This window comes from Solea senegalensis, linkage group LG20 (genome assembly GCF_019176455.1).
Source record: "Solea senegalensis isolate Sse05_10M linkage group LG20, IFAPA_SoseM_1, whole genome shotgun sequence".
NCBI classification, from domain to species: domain Eukaryota; kingdom Metazoa; phylum Chordata; class Actinopteri; order Pleuronectiformes; family Soleidae; genus Solea; species Solea senegalensis.
The window spans coordinates 18,008,529-18,027,346 of record NC_058039.1 but is presented as its reverse complement, the minus strand read 5'-3'; the positions used below and the strand labels follow the sequence as shown (position 1 = coordinate 18,027,346).

The 18,818-nt window shown below is 44.2% G+C and overlaps 1 protein-coding gene across 7 annotated transcripts; it reads left to right on the top strand.

Moving 5' to 3' along the window:
* Positions 1–376: 376 nt before the first annotated feature.
* On the top strand, positions 377–11,735 carry zgc:91944 (uncharacterized protein LOC436941 homolog). Of its 7 annotated transcripts, none has more exons than XM_044052766.1 (10): positions 377–458; positions 1,601–2,030; positions 2,313–2,398; positions 3,160–3,270; positions 4,874–5,086; positions 6,230–6,386; positions 8,069–8,151; positions 8,339–8,434; positions 8,585–8,679; positions 9,674–11,735. In XM_044052766.1, exons 1-10 carry the CDS (start codon positions 377–379, stop codon positions 9,812–9,814), a joined length of 1,494 nt encoding a protein of 497 aa, XP_043908701.1. In that variant the 3' UTR covers positions 9,815–11,735. The 7 variants fall into 7 exon arrangements, with proteins under 7 accessions (XP_043908701.1, XP_043908699.1, XP_043908700.1 ...); XM_044052764.1 differs by having other exon boundaries at positions 8,339–8,457; XM_044052765.1 differs by having other exon boundaries at positions 3,160–3,282.
* Positions 11,736–18,818: the final 7,083 nt, after the last annotated feature.

Below are 18,818 nucleotides of genomic sequence, written 5' to 3'. Positions count from 1 at the left end.
TTGTGAATATGATGACTGTTTTATGTCCAAATGTATGCTCTGAAGTAAAGTTAGGGGAAAAACGTTTTTTTTCTTTTATTGTGGATATTACATTGCAGCACTTCCGCCTTTTGTCTTTGACTCATTGTGTTGAACTTGACAACAAAAATAGTCGCTATGGATGTGGACGCCGCCGCCGCTGCTGCTCAGGGGAACCGAGGGGAGTTATCGGCATTAGCTTAGCTTAGCCACCGTAGCCAGCTAACAAGTAATGTGCCGTGTTGCGGGTTAGCCAACATGCTAATGAGAGCTCCGTGAGCGCAGCGCACACACTGCAGCAAATCACCCCCGTGTTTCTCTCCAGAGGTCCGGCCGAGCTGAAACTCTGAGCCCAGCCATGCGACAGTGGTGTGTCCCCGCTGCGACCCCACGCACTGAACCACTCCCGGGGCGCCTGTCTGTGTCACCACCTCCGTCAGGTAAGACAATACGCCCCGATATCAGGAGGGCATTTTTATATTTTAAATCTTATTTTGAAGCCGAACGCAACTTTGGTGTTGAATTAGTTGTGCGAAGTGAAAACACAGGCTGACTTTTGAAAGACTTCACTTCTGTTACTGTTAACAACACCTGAAGCTGAATTGTGTGTGTAAAAATCTACATGATCAACAAATGCACATGGTATCCACATTAGCACCCAGATAAATGATTGTCCTGGTGAATGAAGACCATTTATTATGAATAGCTGTGTATTGTGCTATGTTTGGTAGAAGTGCACACTTGATTGAAGAGTGGGTTGTAAATAAAAGACTTGTAATTAAAGTCACGTTGTCCCCGGTGTCTCACCTCTCTAACTAACCAAGGTCATGTCAAATATATAGATTCTCTAAGTGAGTTCAGAGCAGTGTTTACACTGTTGTAGGCGCGACACTTATTAGAGGATGTTAGAATTACGTTCCCCCACAGCTCTGCATCAGATAAGCGTGTATGTACAGAGAGGATAGATGGCCATGACTAAGCTGATAGGACCTGATGCTAGGCTATGTATCCCAGGGTGATCTTACTTTAATTCCACTTTGTACAAATGGAGCAAGGTTAGGCCGAAGTGCCTGTGCCAAGTGTTAAGACAGGTTGCCAAAATGTTTTAACGACCCAGGTTCTTCAGAGGAGAATGCAGTCTGTTTCTTTCCCGAAGTTAAGTTTTGTTAAGTCAGTCTTAACAACGTATTTGTTGTTGAAAAACAAATTATATAAAGTGTTGTATTCAAGATAAACGAACCCCAACAAAGGATGTGTTGTATTTTAATTCAGCTTTGAATGTGTGTGTGTGTGTGTGTATTCATCTATTAATAAATCTTTACTCGTGTGGCAGTTCTCGTGCACGATCTGAAACCTCCTGCAACATATTTAAGATGTATGAAAGGTGCAGAGAAAAGATAAATATAGCAGTGTCTGACTTGTTTATCTAGTGAGAAATCCACACAGCCGTGCACAGCTTTGGTGTATTAATAGAGCTGCAGTTGGTTCATATTCACTTTCAAAATTGGTCTTGTATTTCATTCAAAAAGCTAGTCTCGTGTTCACTTGCAAAATTCGCCCCCCCCCCCATTGTGTATTGCAGATGCTAGAATGGAGTGCTGTGAGGTCGAGCCACGCTACACCATCGAACAGATTGACCTCCTGCAGCGCCTGCGTTTGTCCGGCATGACCAAACCTCAGATCATCCACGCTCTGGAGTCCCTGGAGAGGCTGGACCCAGACCACCGCCAGTCACACTGCGATTCGCAGCCGGTCCCGTCCAATAACATCGCCCCCGCCGCCGCCGCTCCAGCTCCGTCCTCGTCGTCGTCTTCGTCCTCCTCGCTGTCCCTGGCCTCTGCCACCACGCAGACCTCCGGCCTTGACGGCGCGGCGTTGTCCCCCAGCCACAGCTACGAGGCCTCACCTCCGCCCCTGTACCCTCCCAGTGTGGCAGTACAGCGGTCGTTCAGTTATGACATGATGGGAGAGGAGGAGTGGGACCTGGAGGAGAAGGTGGAGGAGTACATGAGGTGAGAAGGGACACAAGTGTTGCTGACCGTAGTGTAGAGGGAGCCAGAGAGGAATTAGTGGTGGGTGAGAATGAGTTTAAACGCAAAGAGGAGACAAAGAAAGAGTATTTTAACATCAGATAATGACAGTCACTCTCCCCAGAGGAGCAGACTGGTTCACCAGATTTTTAGTGGAGTTAATTCAGGTCAGGTGTTTGGGGATGGCTGAGAAAAGAGAAGCAGCAGTGAATAAGGTTAGTCGGAGCAAAGGCGTCCGTTTTAACCACAGTGCTGCTCTTGCAGGAGAGACAGTAACCTGGTGAAAGAAGAGATCAAGACGTTCCTGAACAATCGCAGGATCTCTCAGGCGATCGTTGGCCAAGTCACAGGTAAATGTGCCCTCTCTGTTGTTTATACACAGTTACTACCATCGCGCTCGCCATCGCGGATAAAAACAACACACAGCATCCACCATCACCGTACTCAACCAACTCATTTATTATGTGTCGCCTTTCCATCCCTCTGTCTGTCCGCCTGTCTGTCTGTCGCTTGTTACACCGCTACAACAGTTATCATCATTCTTCAGACACATATTTCATGCTTTATTCTTAAAAAGGAAAGGTTAGCCCCCAAGCTAACTGACATGCAAAGTTATTATTCTGCACCTTCCTTGTTTTCTTCCAGTTTTCAAACTTAACTACCATAATGTTGCCTCCGTCTGTCTTGACATAAAACAAACATGAAAAAAATAAACCTTATTTCCTGCCCCTATAAGTACCTGTCTAAATATATTTCTCAGTTGGAACCTATCAATAGATTTGTAATCATTTGAATAGGTTAGGAGGAGTAATAGGCAGCTGGTGCTTCCACAGCGGCGGCTGTGCTTCTAACCTAATGCTGCACTTCACAAGTTCATTGTTTGCATCAGCAAAGTGATTTTTTTCCCTCCTTTGTCCTCCCCTGGAAAGACTTTGCATCAAATCACATGTCCTTAATTCAAGTATCGATATCGGGTTTCATTAGCTTAACAGGAGTATTCCACGGCTGGCTCGCGGCCGATCGCAATAGTGCGGATGCCGTGTTGGTGCAGCATGAAATAAATCAATGTCTTAAATGTGTCGAGAAAACATGTTGTACCTCATGTGCGCAGGGATCAGCCAGAGCTACATCTCCCAGTGGCTGCTGCAGCAGGGCCTGGAGATGAGCGACTCCAAACGCAGAGCTTTCTACCGCTGGTACCTGCTGGAGAGGAATAATCCAGGTGAGACACAGGGTGAGTTACAGTGGAGAACAGGATCATTATTATTATTATTATTATTATTATTATTATTATTATAATGGAGCTGATGATGTGTAAAATATGGACTGTCACAGGGATGATGGATGTATGGTGAGAGGAAGACTAATTATGAGAGTGCTGATGCGGGCCAGAAGGTTGAATGTCAAGTTATTGATAGTAGATAAGTGTAGTATAATGTTGGAAAGGAAGGCTCGCATTAAAACCTGATCATATTTCTTGTGTTTAATGAATGGGAAACCGCCGCTTGCTAACTTCCCCCCTTCCATCTGTGCACCCTTTTTTTTTTTTTTTAAATCTTCATCTCCCTGCATGGTAAACCCCCAAAACACACTCTTAGTACCTCACGCTAACGCCACCCCTGGCCTTCGAGGAGCTGCGAGGTCAAGGAAGGACACGAGGAGACGCGTGTCTACGATTTCAGAGGAAAGACGAATAATAAAAGCAGTCCTGTCACTGGAGATGCTAATCAATAAGATGGAAGCATCTGGTTTAGAAATGAAACTTAAGTGCGTGAATGTTGTTTGTCTGTACAGGCTAGAGTAGCAGCTGGGCTTGGTGTTGACCTCGCCGTGTCTTGGGGTACAGGTTTACGTCTACCTGCAAACATCTGGTGTAGGTTTAGATTGGACGAGTAGCTGCTGAAGGCCTCGTTAAGAGCTGGTATTAGCATGTTCAAGTGCAACTGCTCACACCTGACATCAAACTGTGTCCTGGCTGTGTCTTTTGTGACCGATAACTGCGGTGTCTGCGGTCGGCGTGTTTGTGTATGCGTGCGTTTGTGTGTGGTGGAGTGACGGAGAGAACGAGACAGAAGGAGACGAGCGAGAGTGAAAGCTTTAATCACGTCGTGATCAGTGTTGATATTGTGCTGATTAGTGTAAAATTAGAATGGAACCGCTGTGGATCAGACGGGGGTCGGTTTATCCGTCCTGAGGTCCTTAGACTGTCTCTGCGTGGTTTCTCTGATCATGTCTGAATGTGTTGAGGACAGAATGGTTTATGTCAAAACAGCAGGTGTCCTTGATAAAACCCTATCATGATATAATCACACAACAACTTCATGCTACCAGTTTTGTGAACTTGACAAAACCATCGACGGACCATCTGCTATCCCTGCTCTCTCCCTTCATCCTAGTCCTTTATTTCCCCCCCCACTCCCATGCAAAAGCTCTACCTCGGCTCCGGTGTAGTTCTCAGCCCTGATGCTGGAGGTACTCTGGTGCTGGTTTTCATTCCTACATGGCTAACAAACAGGCTTTTAACAATGATACTAACATTAACTACATTTCTCTGCAATAATATTCAAAGACAAAGCAGTTACATTGCTTTGTTTTCTGACAACGGCTCCTATTGACCTGCCCGTCACAAAACCATGTCAAAAACAGAATTGGCAAATGAAAAAAAAAAAAAAAATGTTTTGATGACTGAAAACTGCCAGACGGGTCTACAGGAGCGTGTCAGTAAATCCACTAAACTCTCAGTCTCCAACGACATGAGGCGAAACTGTCTATAATCTAATCCATGGCTGTGGCCTGCCTGACCATTGGTTTTGTCCTAACTGAAGGGCTGAGGTGGAGTGAAAGCCAGCACAGCGTGAGTCCCACACCCAGGGCCAGGGGAGGGGACAGAGACGGGACGGTAGCAGGGGCAAGTGGCAGCCTCCCCAACCCCAACACCAACCTCAACCCCAACCCTTTGTGGAGCAGACAGAGAGAGCTGCTGATGCACTTGCTGCCGTGGTACACTGCTGCTGCCGCAGCCGCCCAGGCCCAGCCAGGTAACCAGTCCCTCTCTGCCCGGGCCTCAGCAGCAGCACGCGGCGGGGAACGACGCCTGAAGCCACTCTGAGACTGTGAACTCACTCCCATGCTAATGAATGATTTTCTGAATGAATGAGTTCCTCCTGAAGAGATAAACGAGAAGAGATTACAGTAGATTATTTCTGTTGCAATTGAGTGGTGAAACTTACTGTATGTTGTAAGCAAACTTTGTTATAATCATTTTTTTTTTGCTGATACGGGCCAATTGCAGTGGGATCTGCGTCTTTTTTTGAGGATTATACACAGGCTAATCATATTTTTCAAAATGTATCCAGACAATGTTAGCTTTCACATCTGTGACTTGAGAAGTTCTGCGTTTGTTGTGTAGTCTCACCATTAAAAGTCACTTATGGCACAAAAGTCCACTACCCAGTCCCAGCACAGCTCGAGCCTTCCCTTAGCCACAGTTTCCCGGCACCTGGTACTTTTTTTGGTACCTGCTCTTGCGAGGTTCCAAGCGAGCTGAGCCGATACTATTAGAAGAGTCATGAGTGCAGCGGGCGACACTGGAATCAAAACGAACAATGCCGAACTGTAGATCAGTTATAAAAAAGACTTAAAAATCCTGAAAACATGTGTTGATCTCCAACATTTAGCACAGGAAATGTCTAAAATCTCAACATTGAACCGAGGAGTCTGGTGTATTTAGCGACAGCACTGCCGAAAGTCGTGTGTCAGATGGAGTCTGTGCTCCGGTCATGCAGGAAAGTACTGAACGATTCTGTCAACAAATCTTTGTAATTAACTGATTCTAATGATTCAATTACACCAAAAATAACTGTTTACAAGTCACTAATGAAGTCAAGGTAGTTTCATGCAGCCATGCTCTAACAACTCCACCCACATTGAGGAGGTTTATAGTAATGGAAAACCATACTAAACCGCGTAGAACTGAGCCGAGTCGTGCTGGAACTGTATAGTGTGAAAGCGTAGCATAATTCTTACGCAACAGTGGAATAAAAAACACTGGAAAGTCTCTCTGGTCTCCACCGTCTCATCTGCTGGTTCCTCTGCAAACAGAATCCCTCTGATTTCTTGTCCTTAGAAAAAAAAAACTCACTCAACTCAAGTGTCTTTGTCGCATGTGCTGCCACCTGCAGGTGCCACCTTGTCAATGCGCTCTCTGGTAAAGGAGGAGCCCGACTGGAGGACGGGGATCATGGCCGGCGACAGAGCGGGGATGGTGGGCGGTCCGTTAAGGCTGCGCAGAGGAAGCAGGTTCACGTGGAGGAAGGAGTGCCAATCCATCATGGAGAGGTGAGACTCGGAGGATGTTGTCCATCTTCAACCTTAAAGGAGAAAAAGCTCTTACTTACTTCTAGCTCTTATATGTACCCAAATGTTTAAATGCACTTTTGTAAGTCGCTTTGGATAAAAGCGTCTGCTAAATGACATGTAATGTAATGTAATAATGAAAATTGAATTTGGGAACTCAAGTCTTTGAGTACAAGTCCAGTTACTACTGATTTAGGGACATTTTGGTTTTGATTTGCAGTTTACAGTAAGTAAAACCTAACCCTAACCCTAAAAGTAAAATTAAGTAAAAATGCTGCCTAACGGTGACAGAACTGTTCTTTAGATTATTATTATTATTATTATTATTATTATTATTATTATTAATATTGTAGACTTTTTTAGGTGAGTCTTTTGTTGAGGGGCTGGCAACCATGTTACAAGTGAGAGCAAGTGTCTGGGAAACAACAACAGCATTGATAGTTTTGTCTGTTGATAATGATGATTAATCATTAAAGGGTGTTTTTGAGTTCTCTGGTTTGTCAGTGATCATCACGCCGCCTGTTCACACTGAATTTGCTGGGATGCGCACGTTGTTAGAGGAAAAGCAGCATCTCTTGTGGTTTAAGTGTCATAAATAATCGTCCCCGGGTTGAACGTCCTTTCGTGTCTCGCTGCCGCGACTCTTTGTGCCTTTTGTCGTGGTTTAGAAGCGTCTGATTTATGGTGCCGTTTTTTTTTGTGTTGTTTTATGAGGTGTAATATGTATCCCCCGCGTCTCTCAAACATCTTTTGTCCCCGGCAGTCGTTTCAGAGAGAGAGACAGCTGCTGCTGGCATTCCTGCACCCACTGGCGTGGCATTGATTTCTCTATTCCACGGCTGCTGTAAGTGGAGGGTGCAGACCGGGACACTCGCAGTGATGAGTCCACACAAGGCGCTCAGACAGCACTCACCAGCACTGCCCCCAGGATTACGCAATCCTGCTGCAGTGCTGATCCTTATGAGCTAGTTTCGACCCAAGGACGATACAGTAGAGGTGAAGGTGTGTGTGTGTGTGGGTGCTTGTGTATATATCTTTGTGAGGTCCATAAAAACATACAAACCCATCTCTGGGAGGATATTTTGTCAACTTTAAACGGCCTTTTCAGGGTTAAGACCTGGTCTTAGGGTAAGGTGGGGGTTAAGGTTAGGGTAAGGTGTCCTCACTAAGATATAAAACAAATGTGTGTGTGTGTGTGCGCGAGAGCGAGGGAGGATAGGGCATCTCGGAGGCTGAGGGAAACTGATCCCTGTGTGTTTTGTAACGCAACACGATGATTCCTCCTCGAGCATGGAGGGACATGAGCGAGGAGAATGTCAAGAGTTAGGGATAAAAGGATTTCTATCTGCTGATGTATATAGTTGTCTTTACTAAAGCGTGTTAACATTCACAAGCCTGAGAAGAGATTTAAGAAATTAAAGCATGAGTTGCCAAAATTAATCCACTTAATGCATCCATTAATCTCTTCCTTTACAGTAAGGCCCTCCCCCGGTGCTCCACTGTATAAATATAAAATAAATATTGTCCTTTCTGTCCTCTGGCTCAGTACGGCGACGACTAAAAGTGTGAAACTGTGCGACGAGCTCACTCTGCTCAGACCGGTGCCGTCTTCTCATGATGTGATTTATCGGTTTACAATAACTGTGCGTGTTCATCTTTTACAGTTTCTTCATCGAGAACCAGTATCCAGACGAAGCAAAGAGGGAGGAGATCGCCGGCGCCTGCAACTCTGTCATTCAAAAACCAGGTACCGTTTCTAATCGAAGACTTCTGTCGTTTGCGGCTCTTAAAATCTAAGGTTTAACACACTTTGGGGTTACAGGTAGTGATTAAATGGACTATTTCTAAAAATACTTAAAGTACAGTCCTTGAACTATATTTCTTATCTGATAATGTGACACATCAGTGGATTTTTCTTCTCTGTCATTAAAAAGGCTGTAAGCTGTCTGAGTTTGAGCGCGTGACAGCGTTGAAGGTCTACAACTGGTTTGCAAACCGCCGGAAGGAGATGAAGAGGAGAGCCAACATCGGTGAGGACCTGATATCCAGAGATGTTAGTTTCATGGATTCAGTTTTATCTCTGATCTGTGAACTCTGAGTAATCCACGTGCACAGTTATACTCCCACACGCCTCCTCTGTTCTCAAATCAATTTCAATTTCCTGTTTTAACACAATTCAGAGGCTGCCATTTTGGAAAGCCACGGAATCGAGGTGCCAAGTCCAAGCTGCCACTCAAACGGCGAGGACGGAGAGATGCAAGAGTTTGCTGACCAGGTGAGGCAATTGTAATTATGTGAGTGTTTGTGCTGTTTTCATTCAGTACAGAACGTTTGGTTCAGTTCTTGTTTTGATCCAAATGGAGTTTTTTGAAAAAAAAAAAGCCCACACACTATGCTGCCTTTCACTAAAGTCACGCTAGTCCTCATGGAGCCACTTCGACCCACACTGAAGAAGATATCGAAAAACACTTGGCTCCAAATTTGACCCGGGGCAAAAAAGCAGAGTAGACCTTGGACACGTCACCATCGTGTCCACTGAACATCTGCCGTGCTTTTGGACTGTGGGAGAAAGAACCAAAGTACCTGGAGAAAAAGATCGTGCAAACTCCAAACAGAAAGTTGTCGAACTGGGAATCGAACTGGTGACCACCTCGCTGTGAGGACCCGTGTTTGTGCACCTGTCACAGTTTCTGACCATAACACGTGGTTCTGCGACGTTTGTGTTGATGAAGCGCACGTCAGTGATACTGTACACACGGTGTTTTGGACCTAGATCTCTCTCTCTCTAAATCTAGAGTAGGAATTTAGAAATGGAAAATTGTTCTTTATGCAAAAAAAAGGACATTTATGGCGTCCCAGCACACCAGGTAGTGTTTTTAGTACCTTATCTGGCAGCTTAGCCGATAATACGCATGATGTCGCCATACTGCCGTCACAGGAAGAGTCACGAGCGCGACGTCCGACACAAGAATCAAACTGAACAATTCTGAACTGTAGATCAGTTAAAAACGACTAAAAAATCCTCAAAACGTGTGTTAATCTCCAACATTTAGCAAAGGAAATGTCTGAAATCTTTCAGTAAAATGAAAACAACTGCTTTACAAGTCACTCGCTTGTGTGTGTTACCGCTATAGCTACTACATTGTAATGGAAAACCACCCGAACCGCGTCGTGCCGAGGCGAGGCGAGGCAGTACTGTGCGGTGGAAAAGCCCCATTACATTAAACAAAGGACCTAAAACTCTATATCTACTTCATGTGCTTCCACAGGAAGACGCGTCCTCCCAGAGGAACCTCGAGCAACAGGAGTCGCTGGCGACGACAGAGGCGGCAGCTCTGCCGAGCCCCACCCCTCAGGCGCTGGAGCAGAAAGAGGAGGATTCGAAAAGGGAAACGGTGGACGAGGAGTGACCCGAGTGATTCGGCCGCCGCCGCCGTCTGGGATTTTTGAAATCGGAACGAGTCAAAAAAAAGGAAAACCATAAGCGTTATCGTCCGTCCTGCAGCCAGTGTAAGGTCCCCGAGGAGCGGTGACACCCAACAATCAAGAGGCAGACGGGTGCTGAAGCTCACTGAGGTGCCTCTGAGCGTAAGGAGGCCACTGTATTTATCAACAGTAATCCTAAAGCTTATATTAACGGCAATATACTGTATACATACTTATACATACGTATATATATACATATATATATATATATATAAATATATAGTGCATTCCAAGATGGTATTAAAAAGCCTAATAAATTCCTTTTGAGGGAGAATCATATAAAGGATACCTCGCCCATTTTAAGCTAAGCTTTTTTTTTGTTTAGTTTTCCGTTGCCTTTGCGACTTCTTTAAGCTTGTGTTGGATGGATGGTGCTGAGCCTGCAGGTCAGGTTGTGCTGGGTGGAGATCAAGTAAATGGCAGGAAAAGGACCGGGATGACGTGAATGTGTCTTTGACCCCGCCCCCGCCCTCCCCCGCCCTCACCTGGCTCATTAAAGACTCGAACCTCAATCAGTCGATTTGATGAAATCAGTCGACCAATCAACGTGTGCTGTTGCTATCGAAACTGTTTAAAAAAAACAAAAAGCCCTGAGGGACAACTGGAATCTCAGGTAATCCCAAACATAGTGGATAAAGACGTGTGAAGAATTGCACCAGGTTCCTTTGTGTGAGTGTCGTAGGCTTTTTTGTTTCACTCATCCTCAGCAGAGAGCGTTATTTATACTGTTTTATATTAGCAGCAGAACAAGCCTGCGACAGATCCAGTCCACCGTACGATCGTCGCAGCACAGCTCCTGTCATCGGTCTTCTTTGTTATACTGAACGCTGCTCTTTTTGTAGACGTCTCAAAATCGGTCTCAAACCTCAGCTCCGCCGGTGACGTGAAGCTACACGAGTCACGCAGGTGTTCTCCTCCTTTATTTTTGATTAGTATTATTATTATTGTTGTTGTTGTTGTTTTTATTATTTTAGTGTTTTCGAAACACTAAAACAAATGTGATCAAACACGTCGGCCCACGCGCTACACACACACACACACGCACCTTCTCTCCTATTGGAATAAGCTAAAAAACCTAAGCTGACGTTGTGTTCGTATGTCGTATGCAAAGCTGCACTTGAAAGTGGATTCGACCCGGACTCTAAACATGTACATACAGTAGCCCAGAAACTATAAACACGTCCACACGGGTGCGTTCCCTCCCCTCAGATTGTAGTAGCAGCCGATATTTGTCAAACTTGAAAATATGAATCGCTAACATTAATAACTCTGCATCTCTGTGTCGTCCTCTTATATCCGCCGGCCCAAGGCCTCGGGAGCGACGACGCCCTGACTGTTCATGAAATGGACACAGACTTTTGTTTTACTTGTTGTTCTCCGTTGCCCCCTGCTGGGCACTACTATGTTACCTCCTGTTGCCAAAGCTATGCCAAGGTAAAGATTGAGCTCCAGTAACATGGACACGATGGTCACAACACTATAGATAATACATATAGAGTATGTAATAGATGTTTTCTTTGCTCAGTACAACACTAGCCAACTCTAGTTTACCTCAGAATAACTGTGTGTCATGATTGTGTTACAGGCTGACTGTCGAGAAGAAAAACAAAGCAAACGTGCAGCCGTTCTTGTGACTGTTGACGATTATGGACAGTGTTATGTAGCATTTACTGCAGTGGGGGTTTTGCCTCGTATTGTTAACGTATACTCACCTCAGACAGGCGACTCGTCCGGCTCTGGACAGGAACTCCAGAGCTGCGCTCGGTCCCTGATTAAAACTGCTCCTCTCTCTATCTGCTTTTATCCGAGACAAACAATAACAATAAAATTAAATTGTTAACAACACGGTGTGTGAGTGTGTCTCCGTTTGTTTAGAACTTTCATTTAAGTACATTTATGTCTGGTGACATTTGGTGGATAATAGTGACTTACATTTAAAAAGGTATGAACATTAACAGTAATTTAACATTTGACTGAAAAACATGATACAGATTGTACTCCCACAACTTTAACCCTCAGAACACAGAGTATTTAGGCTGCTTTCTTTCCATTATTATGTTAAAACAAGAGGCTATAAGAATGCAATATATATATTATAAGTTTTTTTGCGTCAGTTTTTAGCCCCTCCCACTTCCAACTGCCCAGGTTTTTTTTCGCCAAGCGACTTTTCAACGACTTTGAGTCAACAACCCATCAGAAGTCTGAAAGTGTGAGCTATAAACACAACCACAGGATGTCCTTATAAGGAGTTATACGTTGCTGTGAGAGCACTAAGGGTTAAAGGGCTTCTTCAGGGCTAAGACCTAGTTTAAGGCACTTAGTTGTGATGTTTAAAGTTAAGGTAAGGGGTTAGTGCAGGGGGTCTGCAACCTCTGTTATGAAAAGAGCCTTTTTTGTTCCCTCTCCACCCAAATAAAATGAATGTGGAGCCACAAAAACCTGTTGGACCCATACAATTAAGGTAAGATACAGTTTTCTATACTGATATACTGTATTTCAAAGAGTGGGATTTTGTTGCACTTGTGAAATTTAAGACATCTGTTGACATTTCAAGCAACAATATTTGGATTTTATGTAGTTCCTTGTCTGGAATAACAGCCGGACTCCAAATGTGTTATTTCGTCATGCACGCATTACTTTATTTAAGTGAATTGGCTTTTTTTTTGTTGGCTTTGGGGAGGTTTTTCAATATCACATTTATGATATTCATAATCATAATAATAATAATAATAATAATAATACATTTTTAGTTGTATAGCTCTTTCTGTATATAAAAACATCCAAAGTGTAGAGAAATACACACAGTGCAGAGATTAAAAAATAACAAAATACAGCGCTGATAAAATAACGGACACACTAAAACATTTACTGACCCACTAAAACAACAGCAGTCTCAAAACAAACCGTTTAAGACCGACACACCACAGTGAACAAGTGGGAGGGCTACAGCAGAGGCCGTGAAGAGCTACATGTGGCTCTAGAGCCACAGGTTGCACACCCCTGGGCTAGGGAATACTTTATGTCTATGATGTGTCCTCACTAAGATATAACAACAGGTGTGTGTGTGTGTGTGTGTGTGTGTGGAGTTGTCAGAATGTAAAAAAATATAAAATTGTCTCCGGAAGAAACATGGTTGCTCTATTACCCGTGGACACTGACTGATGTAATGTTATGGCAACATGAATCCCTCGTAAAGCTGTTGATGTGCTCAAAGTTTGGCCTCGAGGCGAAAGGTTTGGATCTGCTCCAAATGTTTGTGTTTTCATTACCCAGGTGAGCTGTGTGTGTGTGTGTGTGTGTGTGTGTGCGTATGAGGCTTAATTGTGCCTTTTACAGGTTTGTACCACACTGGAATGCACAATTCATGAGTGAGCGAGCCGCTCCTGCTTCACCTGTGATTACGTCTGTCAACCACACGAGGGAGACATTGTTTGCTGCTGAGGTTTGAGCTCCAGCGCCTGATGGAGCTGGGACTATTTTATCGCTATATACTTCTACACGCACTTTTAAAGCAGAAACCTCCAAGAGTTGATACTCTTCACATGGTTTTGCCTCCTTTCATAGGTTTCAGAGGAAAAACGACAATGCGGTGAGTGAGTGAGTGAGTGAGTGAGTGAGTGTCAGCAGGTTCCAGTGATCACATTCATGCGTTTTACAGCTCTCTGTGTTTCATGCTGTTTGGCTGTTTGTAAACATCCACGTCGCAGTAAAACCTGCACCATCTGTTTGGTTTAACAACCTGCAGCAAATTCAGAGTAATCTACAAACAAGTGCATTTGAACTGAACGTGTGTGTGTGTGTGTGCGCTTGGTCGTTTGGACCTTTTCTCTGGCAGAAACGCTGACCTTGACGGGACCAGTTGTCCTCACAGAGTCTAAAAAATCTGCTCCTAATGAGGCAGAACTTCATTTGTGTATGAACTGCAGTTAGGTTAGGTCATTAACTAGTTAAGGTCAAGGTTAAACTGTAGCACTGTCATGTCCAAATGACTACAAGTCAAGTAAAAGCACTGGTATTAATCCATTAACCACTTGAATCTGATTAGTTTACATTGAAATGAAAGTTTTTTTTTAAGATTAAGTCATAAAATGATGAAGGAAACCTGCGTCACTGATAACACGAGTGCAGTAAATTCACTATTTCACTCTATTTGTGCGGGCTGTGTTTATGTTTTAGTTGTATAGTTCTAGTCCGTCCGTTCGTCCGTCCACCTCCTTCCAACACAATAACGCAGCTTGTAGCACACGGACACCCGGGTTGCCACAGTGTTTGAACACTCAGCAAACTCAGCTGTGGGTCTGAAACACTGAACCACATCAAACCTAAAAAAGCCCCACGACCCCTCTCAGAAAAAACAACCCTCTTTACCAGAGGAGAAAAAACACTGTGTGATGTATTAAAATATAAACACTGCTGAAGGCAGAGAAGAAGTTGAAGACTGAAGTCTGTGTGTCCAGGTTTATTTGAGGAGGACGTTGTACAAAACTATATTTTTACAAATGGCGGAGCGGCATTTTTAGATTTAATAACTGTCTAAACCCCCTCACCGAGCTGTGCATCACAGCCACTGATGCCACTGTTGACCATGTTCTAAGCAGTCAAACTGCTTAGCCTGTCGCTCTGTGTGTCTCTCTGTCCGTGGCTCCGCCTGAGACTCTCCACTGCCTCGTTTATGGTGTGGAAAAACTCTGGCACTCTGTGGAATCTGAACTTCCATGTGAAGCCAACGCTTTATCAGTTTAACGCTACATGGGAACATCATGTTCAATTGAGGAAGACTTGAAACTAAACTAAGACCATTAACTCCATAGACTTCCATTTATGTGAAGTTCCTTTCACCAGCAGCATACAGGTGAATCCTACTCTGTGGTCTCCATGACGTCTATGGACATTTCATTGACATCATTACATAACATTTACAAACCTTAATCATAACCAGAGGTGGAAAGTAATGAATTACATTTTCTGGTGTTACTGTAATTGAGTAGGTCTTTGTGTACTTTTTAAAGTCATTTTTAGTTAATTAAATTTTTATTTAAGTAGGTTTTTTGGAAGGACTGTGAACGACGAGGACGGGTGAATGACGAGGACAGGTGAACGACGAGGACGGGTGAATGATGAGGACATGAATGATGAGGACAGGTGAACGACAAGGACAGATGAATGGCGAGGACAAGTGAACGACAAGAACAGGTGAGCGATGAGGATGGGTGATGAGGTGAACGGCGAGGATGGGTGAACGGGATGGGTGAACGAGGATGGGTGATATGAGGACAGGTGAACGACAGGACAGATGAATGGCGAGGACAGGTGAGCGACAAGAACAGGTGAACGATGAGGCGGGTGAATGATGAGGGCGTGAATGATGAGGGCGGGTGAGCGAGGATGGGTGACGAGGACATAAATGATGAGGACAGGTGAACGACAAGGACAGATGAATGACGAGGACAGGTGAACGACAAGAACAGGTGAACGATGAGGACGGGTGAATGATGAGGACGTGAATGATGAGGACGGGTGAACGCGGATGGGTGAACGACGAGGACATAAATGATGAGGACAGGTGAACGACAAGGACAGATGAATGACGAGGACAGGTGAACGACAAGAACAGGTGAACGATGAGGACGGGTGAATGATGAGGACGTGAATGATGAGGGCGAATGGCGAGGATGGTGGCGAGGATGGGTGAACGCGAGGACATGAATGATGAGGACAGGTGAACGACAAGGACAGATGAATGACGAGGACAGGTGAACGACAAGAACAGGTGAGCGATGATGAGATGAGGGCGTGAATGATGAGGACGGGTGAACGAGGATGGGTGAGCGGCGAGGATGGGTGAGCGCGAGGACATAAATGATGAGGACAGGTGAACGACAAGGACAGATGAATGACGAGGACAGGTGAACGACAAGAACAGGTGAACGATGAGGACGGGTGAATGATGAGGACGTGAATGATGAGGACGGGTGAATGGCGAGGATGGGCGGGTGAGCGGCGAGGACATGAATGATGAGGACAGGTGAACGACAAGGACAGATGAATGACGAGGACAGGTGAACGACAAGAACAGGTGACGATGAACAGGTGAATGACAAGGACAGGTGAATGACGAGGACAGGTGAACGACGAGGACAGGTGAACGACGAGGACGGGTGATTGCCGTTAATTAAGGTCCCTGAGTGAGTGAGAATGTCAAAGAATTTGTAACCTTTGACCCATTTTGACTGATAAATTGTTCCCTTGTCCTTTTTGCACGACACAAGAAAGAACTCATTTTAAAGAAGCTACTTTTTTTAAATGTACTTAATTTACTTTGAGTACATTTTAAAACCAGTACTTTTCAGTTGTTTCAGTTGTGTAGAATATTTCTAATAACTCTTTCCACCTCTGATCACAACTACCTAATGCTTTCCACAGCTTCACGTAATCATAACTGTACCTGAACTGTCATGAGTTACATGAAGACATGTGGGTTTACTCTCCATAAGAAAGGAACGTCCTCACAATCACACACATATACTGTAAGTCCTCACGATCACACACACAGACAGTGGTATGTTTTGGCAGCATCAGGCTTTGAGAGCAGCGCATCTCTTCCATCATTCATTCCCTCACAACTGTTTCTCATCCTCTCTTTATTTTTCTCCCCCTGTGGAAAACTGAATTCATGACCCGTCACCTTTTTTGCTGACTGCATAGACCATCTGCTGCCTTGGTTAAATGATTTCCCAGCAATTTTTTTGTTGCCTCACAAAACACTTGATGACACAAGTGGCATGAATTGAATTTGTCACTGGCTGTTACTTTGTGACCGCGGACAGTTACAGTGATGTTGTGATTACGGCCATTTTCTCTCTGGTTATTCCGTCACTCGCTCTGTCAGAAAACTGACAATTTGGACTGTTTTTTCTCTGCTTTTCTTTTAAAAAGCAGAGAGAAATAAGTGTTTATTTCTACCTCTTGGCAAATCTATAAAAGTCCTCTTCTTGTCAGATTAAATTTCTTCACCTTTTTACAGAGACTTTCTTTTGTTGGGCGAGAGGAAGGAGGAGAGAAACGGAGGTGTTTCACAGACGAAGATAAAGGCAGGAAGTGAAAGGTTACCTTCAGCCTGGCAGCAGTGTGTGTGTGTGTGTGTGTGTGTGTGTGTTTTAAATAAGGCCACAGCAGCAGTCAAAGAGGCTGTTTGTCCTTGAAAGAATGACACTCGTGCACCGCTGGTCCTGACAGGGTCGCTGTTTGTGCCAGAAAGCGTCTTAAGAGGTAACAAACACAAGAACACGCCGTGCCCTGAATCTGTCACGGCCTCGGTCCCCTTTCCTCCAATCAGATAAGAATTTACACAAAGGGCTTGTGTCGCAGTCTCACAAACTCTGTTTTCCTCCCCCCTCCTCCCCCTCCTCCCGCCTCCCAACGTCTTCCTCTGATAAGTTGCGGCGTCGCTCGGCGGCACAGCCTCACAAATGAACATGAGCAGGTTCAAATAAAAAGAGCAAATTTGTCTCTCTGCTCCTCCTCAGAGGCTGCTGTCTGTCTGTCTGTCTGTCTGTCTGTCCGTCTGTGGCCTCGAAGCCCTCTTTTCATCATCACATCACCTCAGTGGGGTTGCGTATTTAAAAAAAAAAAAAACGCTTTCATGTTGAAAGAAATCAAAGCTTTTTGTTATCAAAATATCAAAAGACAGCGACACATGTATTTTTAACCTTGTGCATTTGATGCGTAGAAGACTTTATCCTTCATTTCTTAACACACTCACCATAGAGTTTGTTCTGTCCGACACAACCTCGGGTTTCTGCTGCTGCTGCTGCTGCTGCTGCTGCTGCTGCTGCTGCTGCTGCTGCTGCTGAGCCCTGGAGTTTCTTATCCATGCAGTCCTCACCACAACACTAAAAGAAAAAAAAAAAAAGGGTTTAGTTCGTGTCATGACCTCTTGTGACTGTGAGAAGACGCAGAAAGAGCAAGAAAACAACATCAGATCTGCTAAATTATAGTTATTTACTTTACATTCCTGAACAGAAAAATGATTGATTCATTTCTGACTTCTCAGAGAAGAAAACTCCAGTGAGCCGGCTCAAATGTAGCTATAAAAGAGGTGAATTCACTTTTGTGATTTGCCAAAATAAATAAGAAAAATCACAATTATAGATAGTTATACACGTAGAATCACAATAAATCCGAATGACCTTAGAACACAGAGCTTTTTTCCATTACAGAATGTGTAATATCGAGCGTCATATATCCTTTTTTACAGCACGCACCTGAGCAAAAATACTCAGCCACAGTTCAAAGTTCACTTGGCTCGTTTGTAATGAACAAAAACAAAAAAGTAAAACTCATTTTGTCACAATTATTGCAACTTTATATCAGTGTCACTGCTGAAAATGCGACATGAAATGAATCATAACTTTGACTCAACAACACATAAGAAGCCTGAATTAAAGCCTGAATATGTGACCTTTAAACCCTCCCCCACCCACCGGATGACCATATAAGGAGTTGTGTATTATTCCCATGGCAATTTATAGAGCTGTAACAATTACTCGATGAATCGGTTTGAAGCTTTTTCAAATGTGAATGATTTTCAATCATTAAAAAGTGAATCATTTTGGTTTATGGACAAAAACAAGACATTTCATTACATTACATGTCATTTAGCAATCAGCCAGGGGTGGAATCGAACTTGCGACCATGATGTCTTTCGCACACAGGGCACAGGTTTTAACCACTGAGCCACTCCACCCCCATTTCCAGGTTTGTGACGTGTCTGGACATTTTTATGGACCAAACGATTACTCGATTAATCATGAAATTAATCGACGATGATTCGACTGTGAAAATAATCGTTAGTTTGCAGCTTGGGCAATTTTCCATGGGTGCACCTGCGGCACAGATTTGTGCCGTGCGAGCACTGAGGGTTACAGC

Coding starts and splice junctions, on each gene's coding strand:
- zgc:91944 (XM_044052763.1), top strand. CDS start 377: ATGCGACAGTGGTGTGTCCCCGCTGCGACCCCACGCACTGAACCACTC. Junction 2,399..3,159: donor GATCGTTGGCCAAGTCACAG/GTAAATGTGCCC, acceptor TCATGTGCGCAG/GGATCAGCCAGAGCTACATC. Junction 8,458..8,584: donor AGGACCTGATATCCAGAGAT/GTTAGTTTCATG, acceptor AACACAATTCAG/AGGCTGCCATTTTGGAAAGC.